The following is a 19,727-nucleotide window of genomic DNA, read 5'->3' on the forward strand; positions in this document are numbered from 1 at the left end:
GCCTAACCAAGCTGACAAAAATTTAGGAGGGGGTACAATTCAATTCATGACTCTCGCTCTCAAGACTATAGTCCCTATGACTTTCTCAGGTTAGTCCACACCCAGCATCCAGAAAATTATCATTTAGGTGTTTTTTTGTTTTTGTTTTTTTATTAGTTTATGGCTCCAGCAGCTTCTGCTCTGGATAAGCAGATTTGACAAGGATGGTGAGACTGCATCTTACATACTTTGGACATCTTGTCAGGAGGGATCAGTCCCTGGAGAAGGACATCATGCTTGGCAGAGTACAGAGTCAGCGGAAAAGGGGAAGACCCTCAACGAGGTGGATTGATACAGTGGCTGCAACTGTGAGCTGAAGCATAATGATTGTAAGGATGGCTCAGGACCAGGCAGTGTTTTGTTCTGTTGTGCATAGGGTCGCTATGAGTCAGAACCAGTTCTACGGCACCTAACAACAACAACAACTCTGAATTTACTGGTCTCTGGAGATTTCAGGTTAATGGTTTTCCCCTCAATCTGATGAGTCCAAGAAAAGTAATTTTTTCAGTTTGTTCATTTTTTCCATGTTATGTAGATGGAAGGGACAAATTCCAAGATTTTTACATATCAGGGTGAAGCCAGAAGTCTCTAATTTATTTATTTTATTAACTTTTATTGAGCTTCAAGTGAACGTTTACAAATCAAGTCAGACTGTCACATATAAGTTTATGTACATCTTACTCCGTACTCCCACTTGCTCTCCCCCTAACGAGTCAGCCCTTCCAGTCTCTCCTTTCGTGACAATTTTGCCAGCTTCCATCTCTCTCTATCCTCCCATCCCCCCTCCAGACAGGAGATGCCAACACAGTCTCAAGTGTCCACCTGATATAATTAGCTCACTCTTCATCAGCATCTCTCTCCTACCCACTGTCCAGTCCCTTTCATGTCTGATGAGTTGTCTTTGGGGATGGTTCCTGTCCTGTGCCAACAGAAGGTTTGGGGACCATGACCACCGGGATTCCTCTAGTCTCAGTCAGACCATTAAGTATGGTCTTTTTATGAGAATTTGGGGTCTGCATCCCACTGATCTCCTGCTCCCTCGGGGGTTCTCTGTTGTGCTCCCTGTCAGGGCAGTCATTGATTGTGGCCGGGCACCAACTAGTTCTTCTGATTTCAGGATGATGTAGGTCTCTGGTTCATGTGGCCCTTTCTGTTTCTTGGGCTCTTAGTTGTCGTGTGACCTTGGTGTTCTTCATTCTAATTTATTTTTTAATTTCAAAATTAATATAGGATTGTTTTTTAGAAAAAAATCAAATAATTTTTAAGCAGATGAAGACAATGGTCTTTTGTTCAGCTCTTACCCTTACCTTAGATTCACATACTTCTAAGGCAACCAGCTTAATGGCTTGATCACACCACATTACTATGTGATTGACAGCTGTGATTGACAAAGACTGAAGCAGTTACATTGGAACACTTGAAGGAGCCAGAAGAGTAAAGACTCTACAGCAAGCCTAACCAAAACCCAAAACCAAGCCTATTGCCGTCAAGTCGATTCTGACTCATAGCAACCCTATAGGACAGCACTGAACTGCCCCATAGAATTTCCAAGGCTATACTCTTTACAGAAGCAGACGACAACCTTTTCTCCTGCAGGGTGGCTGGTGGATTTGAACTGATGACCTTTAGGCTAGTAGCCAAGCACTTTACCACTGTGCCACCAGGGCTCCTGATTCAGCATGCTTTGCCCCTCTGAAACACTTTATACTTACATCCCCCGCTAGAAAATGTAATGATTGCCTTGTTCTCAGGTTATTCATTTTGGCTCATTTCAAAAAAGACTTTCTTCAACTAATTCTCCGAAGTCTATATTCTTTATCATTTGTGGCCACTGACATCTTTTCTCAGTTACCTGTGTGGTCAGCTAATGATGTGAAACAAATTCCTTAAATGCCTTGAACTCACTTTTCACTGAGGGACTCTGTGTATGTTGGGGGCACACTTTCAATGCTTTGGCAGTTTACAAGTTTGTCTTAGCCTTCACTTCCTGTTTGTACAAAGCCTCAAGGTCAGCCAGAGGTGAGATATTAGGGTCTTCTCAGGTCTTTTCTGAGTATGTGCACAGCTCTGCACATGTGTGTATCTTTCTAGAGTCCCAAGAATATTTTGGAGATTTTCAAAGCCACTATGGACAACTCATTCCCTAGATTTTTCTTTTCGGTTTTTTGGACCTCCATGCATTTTCCCCAACTGGTATCACTGCCTCAAGCATCTGCAATGTTAAACAATTGCCACTGATTTTTTTGATCAATGTTCTGAGGATAGAAATTTTCCCACTGAACAAGCCCTGAATTAGGTCACGTAAAGGCAAACTCTGTAAATGAAGCTTTTCCAGAAAGCATCCCTATAGGTCTAGAACTAACAACTTTCTGGGAATGGGACTTTGTGGGGAGCTCCAAGTTCACACTGCCTTCTCCAGGGTCTACTAAGCTGATGATTTTCACACCTACCGTGGCAGTTCTACTTTGTCCTATAGGGTCCCTATGAGTCGGAATCGACTCCACGGCAACGGGTTTTTTTTTTTTTTTTTTTAACCATGGTTGCAAGGCTGCTGACTTACAAGGCTACCACAGAACTGGGGACAGAGAGCTGGAAATAAAATAAGGCAAGTTAAAATGTCACAAAGCTCACTTTTCTTACTAAATTTAGCCATTAAAAAAAAAAAGTTCCTTGGAATGTTGCAAACCTATGGCTAATTTCCAAAGTTTGGAAAAAGTGGACTTTAAAAATTTTTGCCCATGTTCCTATTGTTTTTATGGAGGAGCAAACGTTTAAAGGCCCTTACTTCGCCATTCTGGAAGGTCTTCTTGAGATAGGCTTTTGAAAGGTGAAAGAAAGAATAAAAAATACTTTGCCACTTCAATTACCTTTGTAGCTTTGTTGATGAGCAAATGAGATATTTAATAAAAGTGTGCAGGTTTTTAGTAATAGATCTGTCTAAAAATGAAATAAGTTGCATTGATAGATAATTAAATGACACTATTTTTTCAGTTACCATATAACTGTGAGTTCCAGTGAGTTCTCGCACCTGTTAACTTTACATTCAGGTGCCCAATAAATATATATCTTTTGAAAAAATTCTAAATAGTATCTAAAAAAAAATCTGTTTGTTTCTATAGTAAATTCATCCTAACCTTTCGCCAAAACTTACCTTCATAATTGACTTATATAACTAGGGATCAGTTACAAGAATCTGGCTTATTTAATAAATGAATGACTTGAAAAAACTAAATCAATGAAATTGTTTTTGAGAACATCTGTTTACAAATGATCAGATTCAATATTTGCTTCTCTCCACCTTGTTTAATGTCCAAACAGCTGGCAAGGGCTTGACAAGGACAGAGTACACAAAATTCAAGAGCATTCATTGGATAAGATATGTGGTACTTTGTTACTTGTTGCTCCAAAACTTCAAAAGAATAACAATTCATACACAACATAAGTCTGAGTCCTTTGAAATAGTACTTCGTGCAATGCTATATTCTAACAAGTTCTAACTCACTATTCAATTCCCACCTCACAAAATATTTATGTGTCAAGCTTAGGAAACACATACAATTCAGCTATTGATATGCTTATTGTGGTTGCTTCTGATCAACATCAAGTGTTACTTTGACCACAAGTTTGTTAAGAACATGTCACATATTACTTGTATTGAAAATCAAAGTAGTTTGTTTCCCTCTTAGAAGAACCATGTCCATGCTTCTAAGTAGATCAGTTCAAGACGGAACTTGTCTAATTTTCTGTTCTAGGGGGAAATAGAGTGTAATTGATAACTGTCGAGATTCTAGTGTCAGACAGACACTGCCGACCTTTTTGGTTAGCAACAGTAGCTCTTAATCACCAGGGCTTCCCTGGTGCTGCAGTGGTTAAGAGCTATAGCTGCTAACCAAAAGGCCGGCAGTTGGAATCCACCAGGCACTCCTTGGAAACCCTATGGGGCAGTTCTACTGTCCTATAGGACCGCAATGAGTTGGGACTGACTCGATGACAATGAGTTTCTTTATACACATAGAAAGATAAATGGAATTGAAGGAAAACTTCGGTAGTTCAAGGTTTTGTATTAATGACTGTTATTCCGTCAGTACCTCTATTATGAACCCAACATGAGTTATCTGCTTGTCACTAAAAAAAAAAAGCCTAGCAAATTCTCAGCATTATCATGACTGAAAACTCTGCATATTTTCTCCCTTAAAAAAAAAGTTGTTTCTGCTCTTCTATTAACTGGGTCATCTTAATTTAGATAGATCTTATCCACGGAATAATATACTGTTATGCTACTTAATTCATTTACTATATCCTTTCTTTAGTTTTTAAGCTATTAAAAAATAAATTCATGTTTGTTTTTAAAAATTGAAAAGAAAAAATGTAAATTACCTGTAACTATTACAGAAACTTTTGGTCTAATGGTTCTTTATTATATTTTACATCTCTCTGTTGATATTCCCTCTCTGTTAACTCATGACTATCTTTTCTTTCAGTCATTGAGATTATAATAGCTGTTTTAAATTCCTTTTCTGCCAGTTCCAACATCTGGGTTATTGTAAGGCTAATGCACATTGACTCTCTGAAACTTCTTCCACAGTTTTATTTCTATAGGGAGAAAATTAAAATATTGCCAGAAAAGAACATCAACTCAATTTTTAAAACTATGTAATACACTGAAAACCCAGAATTTTCCACTGTTAAACTTTGATAGATACAATAGATTTTAAACAAAAATGGGATCAAATTATACATTGTTTCAAACATTTTCATTGAATACATTTTTAAATGCTTTCATAGCAATACATTTGCATTGACATTATCATCACTTCTTCTTATTTTATCGTTGAGAACAGACGTAGCAAAGCATCCGCCAACTCAACCATTTCTACATGTACTATTCAGTGACGCTGATTACATTCTGAGTTGTTCAGCTACTCTAACCCTCCACTTCTGAGCTGTTCCTCCCCCATTAACATACACTCACTGCCCCCTAAGGTTGCTATCTAATCTTCCAAGTTGCTGTTGTCACTTTGATTCCATATAGACAGTTCTTAAAAGATCATAATGCTCAAGGAAGACATTTTTTACTAGCTAACCTAAACTAAACTATTGTTTGCTTTAAAGGAAACTTCAGGGGATTTTTTTGGTTCACATTTTAAAGATTATCTCAGGACAATAGTTTCAGGGCTTTATTTAGCCCCCATAGCTCCAAAAATGTCTGGAGTTCACGAAAATTTGAAACTTTGTTTTGCATTTTCCCTTTTTTGATCAAGATTCTTCTATAGTATCTTTGATCGAAATGTTTAGTAATAGTAGCTGGCACCATCCAGTTCTTCTGGTCTCATGGCAAAGGAGGCAGCTGTTCATGGAGGCAATTAGCCACAAATTCCACATCCTCCTCCTATTCCTGGCTCTCCTTCTTCCTCTGTTGCTCCAGGCAAATAGAGACCAATTGCCATGCCTTAGATAGAAACTTGCAAGTTTTTAAGACCCCAGAGACCATTCAACAAACTCAGGGGTAGACTTGGAACACAAAATATGTTATTACCATTGCTGCTGTATATATCTATTTTTCACACTTCTCTTATTCTTTCCTTAAAATAAAAATTTTGGATACAAATATATGTCCATTCTTAAGGATTTTGATTTTTTTTCAGTTGCCTTTTGGAAAAAATTTTGTATTCTCACCAGCAGTATAAGAATATTCCCTATAGCCTAATCAACTCCTACTACGCCGTACCTTTTCATCCCTGACACTTTAATACAAAAGTTAAGTGGCACCTCCCTTTGTTAATCTGTGTTACAGACATTATGAGTACCATTGGACATCACTTCATATGAACTGACAATTTATATTTTTCCTGTGAATTGCCTGTTGATTTCTTTTATTATTTCATTGGAAGGTTCATTTTGTCCTAATTTATATGAAAGAGCTTTGGGTATACTGAAGAAGCAAATGCTTTATCTGCTACATATATTACAAATATAATTCCCATTAAGGCATTTTTTGTGGTTCTGATTTATCAAATATTTACTTATGTATGTGGGCAGATCTATCAGTATTTTCCTGTTTTTATTTATGTCATGGTGAGAAAAGTTTCCCCCACCATTGGACTATATAAATATATATGATCCTTAATGGAATAGTGAGACAAGAGTTAGAATAAGACAAATATTGAATCAAGTCCCAGCTCTGCCATTAACTAGTCATAACGGATTGCATTTTCCAAAGATGGCAGCAGCAATATTTCCCATACCACATGCTCTTCAACAGCTTTGTCACTCCCCAGTCAGAAGAGTTGGCATCTGGTCAGACTCGTAACCAACAGACCGTAGCAGAAGTAGTGCCGCGTGACTTTCAAGGTTAGGTAATAAAAGGTGCTGTGACTTCCACTTGTAGAGCTGGAGCACTTCCTTTGGAGCCCTAAGCTACCAGGTAAGAAGCCTGGGGCCTCCAGGCTGTGAAGGCACCCAGGCCACATGGAGAGTCCAGCCAAGAGTGCCACATGATATCACAGCTTAGTTCGGCATCAACCGTGAAGACATGTGAATGAAGATGCCTCCAGATGATTCCAGCTGTCAGCTCCCTAATCGTTTGCAGTCTTCAGGTCTTGCCATTGAGGACCCAGACATCATGGAGCAGAGACAAGCCACCCCCCCCGCCGTACACTTTCTGAATTCCTGACCCACGGTACTAGTGAACACAATAATTTTTGTATAGCAATAATAACTGGAACACTAGTTATGTAATACTTGTCAAGTTGCTTAACCAGTCTGTTCTTCAGTTTCTCATCTACTAAATCAGGTAACAATATTAGCTACTTCACAGGGAAGTTGTGAAGATTAAATGAGATTATATATAAAAAGTACTTAGCATTTTACCGAGAACATACTAAGAGCTAAGATAATGACAGTCACAGTATGGAAGAGTAAGTTTTTGCCTATTATATTTAAATCTTTAATACACCTGAGATTTATTTTGGTTTAATATGTAAGGTTGGATGAATTACTTACCAGTCAATTCCAAATCAGCCCTTAGATAGTTGGCCATATTACTGTTCTTTAAAAATGTATGTGAAGAATATTTTTTCTCTGTAAATACATGTATGTATGAAATAAAATTGTACGCAAATTAAAGAACTGATATTTGGTGTGTGCTCATGTGGGTAAAGAAATTTTCACTTTTCTTTTACTTTGTTCATTTGTTCAAATTGGAAAGGAGAACCGAGAAGAGTATTCCAAGATGGAGTAAAGCAAAAAAATAAAATAACTCTCCAAGATTAAAGCACTTTTGTTTAAGCCACAGGAAGACTAATAAGAAAGAGTCCCCTCAAGTGTGAGGAGTTAGTTTTCATATTACACACACTACCACTCAGAAATGTCAAATGTAACTTCATTTTCTTATCTGACCTCATCTTGTTTTAGAGCCCCCATTTCCTTTCTAATGGAAAACACTTGGTCTTTTCAATTTAAATTTAGACTATTTTGGGTAAAAAGTGTTTCTTCCCCTTCCCACTTCTCTTTGATTTCTCAGTGTAATTCTGGAACAGATTAATGTCATAGTGGAGAAGGAAGGGGATCTTGGTCTCATGCAACCCTTTGAGATCTCACAAGATTCATCATGGAAATGTCTGTGACTAATAAGTGTCTGTGGTCAGTTCACTCACCACAGTCAACTTCCAGTAGTTTTCCTTTGGTAGTTTAACCCTCACCTCAGCTCTCCCTTGCTCTGCCCAAGCTGTGGCTCCTAGTCAGTTATCACTTCCTCATCTCAGCTCTCACTTGCTTTGCCCAAGCTGTGGCTCCTAGTCAGTTGTAATTTTGGGCAGTCTACCACATACCTCTCTACTAAAAAAATCCGAAACTCATTGCCATCGAGTCAATTCTGACTCATAGTGACCTCTTTACTGGTAAGAGCTTAATTTCTACCTTGGTGAAGTCCCTTGCACCTTCCAATCCTCAGTTTTCTTCCTTGTTCTCTGCACTGGAGCACCTACAAGTCTCATGCAAGCTTTAGGAGAGGCAGGAGATGGTATCTCAGGACGATGCGCCTAGGCATCACCCTTTAACACTTTTACCCTGCCACTTACAGACTATATGGAAATAAGGGTGATGCCCATTGCAGGTCTAAGAGTCATGCTCAGGATGTGAAAAAAGCCTCCTACTCTGGTACTTCTTTGCAAAATTTATCTAAGTGCCTCCTGACAGCTCCACTTCAATCTCTGTGGAGTGTTGGAAAGCAAGAAAACGTATGTCTGACCTCATGCCCTTCATTCTGTCTGTCTGTCTCCCCACTTTCCTTCCCAGCCAACATACATTCTTCCTGATTTCTGCGGAAGATGGATGTGTACATGGGAAGGAGTAATGGATTATCTTGTAACAAACGTTGTATCTCAATGGTTATTAAGTCTTAGGTCAGGTTCTCTAGAAGAAGACCCCAAGATAGAAGTTATTGTCCAAAGAACTTATTGTAAATAGAGGGTCAATGAAAAAGAGGAAGACCTGGACGAGATGAATTGACACAGTGGCTGCAACAATGGGCTGAAACATAGCAATGAATGTGAGAATGGCACAGGATCGGGCAGTGTTTCCTTCTGTTGTACTTACGGTCACTATGGGTCAGAACCAACTCAATGGCACCTAACCACAATAACAGAGGGGGAATGAAGGAAACAAGAGAGGTCAGGGAGGAAATGTTAACAAAAGCATAGTCTCAACTGGAGACTAGCCTCATTCAGATCCCATGGAAAAGTGCCAGAGCACAAAATGCACCATGAACTTAGTTCCACCTTGATACAAGGGGACTGATTTTTGTACCCTCATGTCAGCCACTCATTGGCCAATATCTACACTCAAGTCAAGAACTCAGCATCCAGGCAAGGCAACTCCCATTTTGCAGACGACAAAACCTCTAGAAAATGAGAAAGCTGTGAGTTATCATAAGCCAACACTCAATGCAGATGGGTGGTGGGTGCACTGGCCAGATAAAGAGGATTGGGGTGGGGCACTAAAATAAAAATCAAACCAAAATTATCCACTACATAAAGTAAAATTCAAAGCTGTGATGCCGATAATGCCAAGGTTAGATGATGAAGCATAAAGAAAAGATTTTACAATTAGAATTATCTTCTTTCTCAAAGCCAAGCTTTGTCTAACCCTTGACTCAAAAATAACTTTAAAGTCTACTTTGAAAACCAAAGCTAGGCTATGATCTTTTTTTTCCTAGACTGAGTTATCTCATCCTTGTAGTTCAATGGCTGAGAGAGCCCATGTACAACTACAAATAAAAATATGTTGTTTCCCTAACTCAAAATATTCGTTATGTTGGCTTTTTCAACCTGCTTGTCTATTTGGGAAAAGTTATTTTATCTTCATGTATTTCTTCACCGTGGCTCTGTAAAATCCCAACTGAGAATTCCATGGAAAATATTAAATTTTCAGACACAAAGACAGATAGTACACCAATCTACTCAAGTAGAGGAACCCCAAAACCCAGTGCCGTCTAGAGGAGTGGGTGGTTTATCGCAAGAATTTCAAGTGGCAAAATAAAGGAGAAAAACGCTCATGGAAACTCAGGGCCAGGAACTGTGGGATGCTTCAGGAGGAAAGGAACACCAGAGAGATTCCCTATCCAAGGAAGCTTCACAGCCATTGTACTAGTTGTGCTGTTCCACCATTTGTGCTGCTCAGTTTCTCTCTGCCTATTTGTTTCACTCACTGTCCATTTCTCTTTCAACCACTACTACCTTTCATTTACTCATAACTCCATCTTATATTTGATACTTTGTTACTCCAACACTACCTCATGGCATTTCTACATTCTATTATTTTCAACTACCATGCCCATTGTCTCATTATTAGCATTTTTTTCTTATTCCTGTGAGAAGAAACTGACAGCCCATCCTTGACCAAGATCTCCATTCCCGATCCAACCACCAGTTCAGTCAAGTGCCCAAGGCTACCTAGCCAACTAGAGCCATGATGATTCAAGCTAATTCCACCCACATCAAATTGTCTCTGAAATACTAGATTCTACAAACTTAAATATCCCTAAAATATTCCTTGATACCTCATCCCTATGCCTGTCCAGTCTTTTCTGGCCTAAGATTTCCCCCAAGAGCTCTTCCAGGTGAAGACTTCACTCATGCTGCCAGAAAATTGGGATTGCTGAGATTAATCCTCTTCTACAATCAGGACCCATGGGTAAAGGGAGACTGACAGGGGGTTTCAGGGCTAACGCAAGGAAGAGAATCCCAACTCAGGGGATTGGGTACAGGTGGGTAGAGAGTATGGCCACAGAATTCTCAGTACAAGCTTGGAACCCGTCTTTGCATTTTTATATAGGGTATAAGAAACAGTCAATTCCAAGCCCAACACTATTCAACGCAGTACAACCATGAAGAAAACAAATCCTCCTGCCAGATGTGAGCAGTAGAAATTAGCAAATATTCAGGCTAGTGCTCCATCATTAATGAGACTCTGCTTCCTCCACTGCTTTTCTTTACGACTTCTCTTTTCACTGCCAACTGGCTTTCTCACAAACTACCGTTGGTGAGAAGAGGACCTCAGACTACAGGTTCCAGGGGAGAAATAAAGGGGGTGGTGGTTTGAAGAATGATCCAAAGTCCTAGAGAGGTGTAGAACTAGGACCCCACAGGGAGGTTGCAATAGTTACTATGTTTGCAACAGATGAGCTCTGTTCTCTTGCCAAGATCCAAGAAGTTGATGTTCTCACAGTTGTATACACATGACAGCTTTGAATAAAAATACATACTGTTCCCTGAGGAGGTAAAAGAGAGGAGGGACATGAATATAATGACTCTGCTCCCTCCTACAATCTTCCTAGCAATAACCTCTCTTCAGATTCTCATTAACCTTTCTCTAGACTCAAATGAGCTATAGGCTGCATCTACTAATTGCTTCTTCTTATTCCCTAACTGGAAGGGACATCAACCTCTCCTTCACCCAATGCCATCTTAAGAAGTCAGTCCACATTTGCCATCCCCTCTACATGACCACCCATCCTCACTAATCCCAATCACTCTGAGGGCAGAAGGGAAAGCAGAGATTATTTCTCAGTCACTCTATACTCCTGTACTACCTTTTTTTGTAAGTACATAAAAGTTCTCAATGGCACAGTACTGTTTGTATTTCAGGTAGCAGGACTTCATGCCATCATAGCATAATCCAAGATGGTATCTTCTACATTGATAACATTCTCTTGAAGCCCCTGCCAAACACAGAAAGAGGTGCTTAGAGAATGAGGTCTGAGGAAGGCTCCCCTGGCATCTGGTGGCTTCTCTACAGGAACTTGCCATTGCCTAGTGATTCTTAACCTTTCTTGTACCACTGACTTTTTGAAAATTCTGGCAAAAGATAATCTGCACATGCATAAATCAAATACGGTATATCACTTCAGGAAGTTTCCCAGGTTCCTGTGAAATTTATTCATGGACCCGCAAATAATGAACCCCTCATCTAGCCTGGTGATTTGTGCCTGGTAATGAGGATAAGGGAGCAAGAAGGGGATTTTAGCTCCTTACTCCCAGAAATACACTAGGCTAGACTAGGAGAAGATAAAACTTCCAGAACTCTATGTAAGAATGGATCACAGCCCTCTATGAATGTGGAGAGGTTTACTTCTAAACACGACACATCTACTGAGGACTTTAGGCCGGCCATAGTTCTACCTTTTTTGAAGTCCAGGAATTTGCCTGTGGAGAGAAGAAAATTTGTTCTTATAATCTCAAATACTTCTGCCACAGACCCAAGGATCAATTTGGAAACTTTCCTTCCCACAGCATCCAATCATTTCTTAACCATACACCAACTTCTCCTCTGTCTCCAGGACTTACCCCCAGATGGGCAGAGCAGAGTGACGATGTTCAGTAGGAAGAGAACAATCATTCTGGGACTTTTGTCCTGTGGGAGGTGCTGGCTATTCTCCTTCTGTGATCTATCTTTGGGCTATTTATCTGCGTCATATAATCATAAAATTTCAGGGACAGACAATACCTCAACGTCTCCAAGCGAAGCCATCATATTCTGATAGCCCCACAGCATTTTCCAAGAGGATGCTCACTCTGAGTTTGCACAAATCCTCCAGCAACTGTGGTCTCGCTACCCCTAAAAAAAAAAAAAAATTTTTTTAAGGCATCTATTAAAAAATTTTCCTTACAGATGCGTAAAAATCTCTCTCCATATAATTTCTACCCATTGTTGTATATCTAAAGCCTTGTGCCACACAAATCAAGTCAAATTTTTCTTTCACGTTTTATCCTTTCAGATATTTCAAGACAGAAGTTAGACATTGCAATTCCTTTTAGCTTTCTTTAACAACCTATTTATTCTCATCTGAATGACTTCAGATTTGTCTGTGTCTCACTTACACTGAGGCACCAGGAACTAAGGAGTCTAGATGTAGTCTGTGGAAGCAGCGTTAAGTTGCCTTCTGTGGTGCAGGAATGAGCAATTTGGGAAGAAAGGTGAGCAGAGGTGGAATTTGCATAGGTTGCCTTTGAGTGTTATTAAATAACTGATCGATTTTTCAATTAAATACATAATTACTGAATACACATCAAATTCCAAGATCACATGAAGAGGAGATGCCAAGCAAACCCAGACACTAATCAGTAACTTCACAGAGCTTAGAATCTAGTTAAGGATATCACAAGTACATTACACACAACAATTATGGGGCGTTATGCAAGGAGTGCCTAAGGTATCAATCTTCAATGATTCCATTTCGTATAAGTGACAAACCAGTCTTAGAAGAAATACAAGAAGAATGTTTCTTAGAAGCAAACATGGTGATACTTTGACTTGATTACTTTGGACATGTCATCAGGAAAGACCAATTGCTAGAAAAAGATATCATGTTTGGTAAAGGGTAGAGGAAAATTATCAATGAGATGGATTGATACAATAGCCTCAACAATGGACTCAAACATACCAGTGATCATGAAGATGGTGCAGGACCCAGCAATGTTTCATATTGATATACATAAGGTCACCTTGAGTCGAAGCTGACTCAACAACTAGCAACAATAACAAACAAGGAACATTCAAATTGGACTACCTGACCAGGGGAGAGGGGGATGGTTAAGCAGGTCTTTGAAGGCTAGCAAAATGTTAGCCAGATGACAAATAAAGTAGAGAAGGACATTCAAAGGAACAGAAAATGCCATAACACAGAAGTGCCAAACAACTGAACATATGTCAGAAGGATGTCATTTGATTATAGAGACATGGGTGAATAAGATCAGGCAGAGAGAAATGCATCTTGTTAGAGGTGATGGCATATGGGTAAAGAGAATTGGAGAGAATGATGCAATGGTCTTGCTGCTGAGTGTTCTTTGTCCGAAGTGTGTAGGATTGAATTTCTTGCCCACTATTGAGCAGTTGTAAAATATCAATGAAAAAAGGCCATTTCCTCCGGTGTTGGGAAAGATAGTAAAGTACTCACTGTTCTGTACCATTGCAGACTTCTAGAAAACATAGCTCCCTTTATCCAAATTTAACTATGTTACATGCATGGGCTCAAGTCTTGCCTTTGCTGCTTGCTAACTATGTGACTTTGGATGAGTTACTGAATGTTGAGAATAATTGTGCATATTTCATAGGGTTATTATTAGGATTATATTAATGTTTTTGAAAAGAAGAATCTCATATTTATTAATGCCCTAGAAAGTGTCAACTACTAACTCCTTATGCAATGTTTTCAGTTTAAGGAACAGCCTTGACCCTTCGGCTAGGATAGGTATCAAAAACTTCAATCAGAAGCAACCACATACAGAGAAGGGCAGGAGAAAAAGTAGGGTAGTGGCTCCAGCTATAGATTTCACACGCGAGGGGCAAGAATCCGGCAGTAGAAGTGTTATCAGGAATGTCCTGCCAGGGGTTAACTTTCAGTAAGGCTTAGATTTGACGTGGGTGTTGGAGTGGGCAGGAAGATCAAGAACAGTTTCTTCAAGAATGGCCTTTGAAGTTAGGGAATCAAGTTCAGAACAGACTGCCCAGTTTTCCTTGGATGAGTGAGCAGCTAGGACATTAGTTGAGCTCTGATTCACTGAGGTTGAATGAGAATTGGGCCCTCTCTCATAGATTCAGGTATGGTCTATATTCTGATGACATCCAACTTTATACTTCTACTTTAGACATCTATTCTGTGTTCCAGACTCATATCTACAAATACCCACTCCACTTAGAAGATTCACAGGCACTACAATCTTTGAATATCTCAAAATGAAATAATGATCTTCCTGGTTTACCAAACCTCGTGTTACTTCAGTATTCCCTTACTTAATAAACCTGGAGCCCATTCTTTATAGCTCCCTGCGCTGCATGCTCTAAGAGGAATCTAAAAGCAAGTAGCATATATTATAATCACACGGGGTTATTTTTCTTTCCATCTCCACAGCCACCACCCTAATCAATCTGTTATCATCTCTTGCCTGGGCCAAATAATAGCCTTATTCTTTGGCCTTCTTGTTTCTACTCTTTCCTTTTGTGGTAAGTTCTCCATAAACAGCCAGATAACACTTTTATAATGTAAGTCAGAGATGTCACACCATGCCTCAAAACCTTCCAATGACTTCCCATCACACTTAGAAGAAAATCCACAGCTCTTACCATGGTCTACAAGGTCTTTCCCAATCTGAGGAATGACCACTTCTCCAATCTCATTTCCTATCACATTCCCCTTCATTTCTCAGGTCTTTGTTCAAGTGCTGCCCTCAGAGCAGCAATCCCTGAGAAATTTCTAGAAAATAGCAATTTTCCTTCTCCATCTCTTTTCCTGTTTTATTTTTTCTATAGCAATTCTCATGACCTGAATTTACATATGGATTGATCCACTGGTTCAACTCTTCCATTAAAACAAACCAAAGGCATATTTCCACTGCATACCCAGGATGTGCAGACCTGCAACACAATAGACACAAAAATAAATCTTTGTAGAATGGAAGAATAACAGTCTTCTCTCTTCCACTCTTTCATCCCTCCAATTCTCTTCTTACAGAGCAACCAGATTGATCAGACTGAGTTTCTGAACTATAATAACAATGTGAAAATGAGACTGTTCATACATTGCAGGTAGGATCCCAAGACAGTAGCAAGTGTTTTTACATTTCAAAGAAAAGTGTTGTGTTACTTATGCAGAGTTTACAAATTAAATAGATGAAAACCAGTTTCAATATCCCCCGTCCTTTGCCCACCTGGATGGCATAAAGAAAAGACATTAAAGTTTCAGAGACCCAGCTGATCTCAGGATCGGAGAATGTCTTTCTATATACGGCTCAAAATATAGAACTGTTAAAAAAAGAAAAGATTTATTTGTTTGATTACATTTAAAATAAAAATCTTCTGTATGGGGGGAAAACCAATCACTAACCCATAAATAAACTCAAATAGCAAATACCCAACTAGCAAAAAAAATTTTAACGTATATCACAGACTAACAGCTAATCTTCCCATTATACAAAGAAATCCCAGAAATTCGGTCAGTCTTCTAATCAACTCATTTTTAGTTTTTAGCTGGGATAATTTTATGGCTAGATACTTTCTTCATCTGCTAGCTGGTTACCCAGTGGTTCCATTCACAGGGCTCCCCTCCACCATTATCCATTACAATTAAATTTTAATATCATTTGGGACACATTAATGCAAGCATATTTTATCAGTTTCAATCCAACAAGTTTCTTGTCTTTATTGAAGCTCAATCACCATCTTTATGGGAGCCCTTTTAAATTGGCTTCTGAATCGTTTTGACATGACCCTAGTACTGTTTCATCCCTTCTTTGTTATATGGTCTAAAAAGATGTTCCAGTCACCTTGTGCATTTTCTGCCTTAGCCTTGAAATTCAAGAAACCATGCTCTCTTTTAGTCAGAAATGGTATTACAGGACCACAATCTTATTGCTACTGAGATGGTCATTGTTTCTAGGGTTCCTCATGGAACAAAGAGATAAATAGTTGACACCTCATGAGTTCCTGCTGAAATCTCCAATTCAAATTTAAGACCACAAAATTTCTACTTAGCTTTTTTTTTTTATTGCAAGTGTATATCCTTTGTTCCACACAGAGAATCCTGGTTCTTGAGTACACAGAAATGGAATAGAATAGAATTAGAATATTGTTATGGATTGAATTGTGTCCCTCAAAAATATGTGTTGTAAATCCTAACATCTATGCTTGTGATTATAATCTTATTTGGGAATGAGTTGTCTTTGTTATGTTAATGAGGAAAGATTAGTAGAGGGTGTATCTTGAGTCAATCTGTTTTGAGAAATAAAAGAGATTAAAAGCAAGCTAGAAGCAGAGACGGGGTAAGATAGACCCCAAGCCACATAGAGATCTCTAAGGAACCAGAAGGCAGAAGCTGAAGAGACAAAATCATTCCCCCAGAGCTGACAGAGACAGAAAGCCTTCCCCAGAGCTGGTGCTCTGAACTCAGACTTTTAGCCTCCTAAACTGTGAGAAAATAAATTTCTGTTTCTTAAAGCCATCCACTTGTGATATTTCTATTATCATAACACCAGATAACTAAGAAAGAATTTGATACCAAGACACTGGGGTGCAGCTCCAACAGATACCTAAAATGTGAAAGTGGTTTTGGAATTGGGTAATGGACAGAAACTGGAAGAGTTTTAAGGTGCCTAAAAGTAAAAGCCTAGATTGCCTTGAAGAGACTGTTGGTAGAATTATGGATGTCAAAGGTGATTCTGATGAGGGCTCAGAAGGAGGTGAGAAGAGCTATAGAGAAAGCCTCTATTGTCTTAGAGAATACATACAGGGCCAGCAATAGAAGGTTGCTAGACGTGTGGACGTTAAATGTGTTTCTGGTGAGACTTTTAAAGGAAACAATGAACATGTGATTGGAAAATGGAGGAAGGGTGATGCTTCTTATGCAGTGGCCAAGAACTTGTCTGAATTATGTTCAAATGTTTGGTGGAAGGTAGAACTTGTAAGTGATGAACTTGGATATTTGGCTGAGAAGATTTCTAAGCAAGATCTTAAAGGGGCCATGGTTTCTCCTTGCTACTTATAGTAAAATGTGAGAGGAAAGAGATGGACTTAAAAATGGACTGTGCAAAATAAAAACAGAACTTAAAGATTTGGAAAATCTTGTTGTACAAACCAAGGACATGGGTCCTAGAATATTCACCAAGGATGTGGCTACACAATCTTTTGTTAAAAACTTTAAGCCTGTGAGTGATGGATCTAAACAACTACCCAGCAGAAAACCCATCAGCTTAGACTGAAGGGAACAGAGAAAGAACGAAAGGAAAGAATGCTGTCTGCCTCTTGGAATTTTACAGGGAGGAAACAAAGGAGCTACATCTGTTGTCCTCCAGAAAAAAAAAAAAAGAAAAGGATCATCTCTAGAGCAGCTCAGAGATCAGCAGAACTGTTCGAAGGAGCACAGAAAGAAGGGTCTTCTCAGTTTCAAAGGGTGGGGTCATGGTTTTCTGAATCTCAAAGGATGAGGCCACAGCCCCCTAGGTTTCAGAGAGCCGGATATTTCCCAAGTCAATTCCAGAGTGTGAGGCTGCCATTAAAGCGTGCCAGGGGATAGAGCCACTGCCCTAAGCTGAGGGGGTAGGGCTGCCATGCCCAAGGGGCAGAAGAACAAGATCTGCTGGAGCTGAGGGGGCGAGGTCACCACCTAGATGGACAAGGAGAATGGGGCTGCCCAAAGCTAAGGCAGCAGATTTGCCATCCCAGTGGGCCTCGAAGGTGGAGCTGAAGCCCAGGGCTGAGGGGCCTCCACCCAGCATCCAGAGGACATAGCCAACACCCAGAGTCTGGAGGGCAGGGCCATTGCCCAGATGGTACCAAAGAACAGAGGATTATTTTCAAGCTTTGAGAGCTAATGTAAATTGTTCTGCCAGGTTTTAAACTTTCTTGGTGCTTGACATCCCTTCTTTCCCTCCATTTCTCCCGTTTGTAATTGAAATGTCTACCTTGTGTCCGTTCTACCACTGTACTTCAGAAATACATAACTTGTATTCCAGATTTCACAGGTTCACAGATGAAAAGTAATTTTGCCCCCAGGATGGAATATGCCTAAAGTCTCACGCATATTTGACTTAGATGGTTCAGAAGATGAGATTTTGTACTTGCAGTTGATTTGAGACTTTTGGGATGATGTGATGGGCCCAATGTATTTTACGTGTCACAAAGACATGAATTTTGGGGGGCCAAAGGGTGGAATGTTATGGGTTGAATTGTTTCCCCCCAAAATATGTGTGTAAATCCTAACCTCTATGCTTGTGTTTATAACCCTATTTGGGAATGGGTTGTCTCTTGTATGTTAATGAGCAAAGATGAGCATAGGGTATACCTTCAGGCAATCTCTTTTGAGATATAAAAGTGATTAAATGCAAGCTAGAAGCAGAGATGGGGTAAGATAGATGCCAAGCCACATGGAGATCTCCAAGGAAACAGAAAGTAGAAGCTGAAGAGAGAAAGACCTTCCTCCAGAGCCAACAGAGAGAAAAAGCCTTCCCCTAGAGCCAGCACTCTGAATTCAGGCTTCTAGCCTCCTAAACTGTGAGTAAATAAATGTCTGTTTGTTAAAGCTACCCACTTATGGTATTTCTGTTACAGCAGCACTAGATAACTAAGACAAACATATATTAGAATAGGATTGATAGATATGATAAAATAGAATATACGTATATATATATACACATATATATTTTTTTTCCCCCAGTGACGCAGTTGTTAAGATCTCAGGCTGCTAACCAAAACCTGGCAGTTTGAATCATCAGCCACTACTTGGAAACCCTATGGGGCAGTTCTACTCTGTCCTACGGGGTCTCTATGAGTTGGAATTGACTCTACGGCAACAGGATTTTGTTTTTTTTTTCTGGTACACACACACACAGAGGCAGTCCCTGGGTTATGAACAGGATCCGTCCCTAAATGCATCTTTAAGAATTTGTAGATAAGTCAGAACAGGTGCATACAGTTCTTATTTAGTCTTACTTTAGTTCAATAAAAGGCTCCCTTCAGACTAGAAACTCTGTGGGGCAGTTCTACTCTGTTATATATGAGTACTACAAGCTGGAATTGACTTCATGGCACACAATAACAACAATAACATATATATATATGAATATTATGTGTATTCTAATATGTAATTTATATTAGAATAATATGAATTATAATATGACATAAATAGAATAGAATAAAGTTAGAATTGAATCAAATTAGAATATTCCACAATCAATCATTTGCTTCATCCCACTGTTATGCTGACACATAACAGTCTCAGCATAACAACACTAATACCTCCACCACCAATTATGGTTAATAAAAACAGTTTCAAAATTTTGCACAAGCTCTCCGCTTTCTCCACCATCACCACCACCACCCATATTTTTTGTAGTTATACTATACTTTTCTGTATTCTCCCATGCTTGGTGAGAGAATAACATAATTTTCTTGCAGCTGTTTAACCCCTGAAGCTGTGTATTAGACAACTTGGTCTTTCTTCCTGCAGGGGAAAAAACACTGCCATGGAGTTGGCCCCCAACTCTTGGTAACCTCATGCACAAGGGAACCAAACACTGTACCAACCTCATGATCAGTTGTGGATCGAACCACTGTAATTCATAAAGTTTTCATTGGTTAATTTTCCCAAGTAGATCACCAGGCCTTTCTTCTTAATCCCCCCCAAAACACTGTTGCCGTTG

The 19,727-nt window shown here is 39.4% G+C and overlaps 1 protein-coding gene across 1 annotated transcript; it reads right to left on the reverse strand.

Moving 5' to 3' along the window:
- Positions 1 to 10,670: 10,670 nt before the first annotated feature.
- On the reverse strand, positions 10,671 to 14,734 carry PATE2 (prostate and testis expressed 2). The gene is made up of 3 exons (XM_049856344.1): positions 14,659 to 14,734; positions 11,129 to 11,257; positions 10,671 to 10,807 (listed from the first exon to the last, which is right to left on the reverse strand). The coding sequence occupies exons 1-3, from the start codon at positions 14,732 to 14,734 to the stop codon at positions 10,671 to 10,673; spliced, it is 342 nt and encodes a 113-aa protein (XP_049712301.1).
- Positions 14,735 to 19,727: the final 4,993 nt, after the last annotated feature.

The sequence above is a fragment of the Elephas maximus genome, chromosome 17 (assembly GCF_024166365.1).
Source record: "Elephas maximus indicus isolate mEleMax1 chromosome 17, mEleMax1 primary haplotype, whole genome shotgun sequence".
Classification (NCBI taxonomy): Eukaryota; Metazoa; Chordata; class Mammalia; order Proboscidea; family Elephantidae; genus Elephas; species Elephas maximus.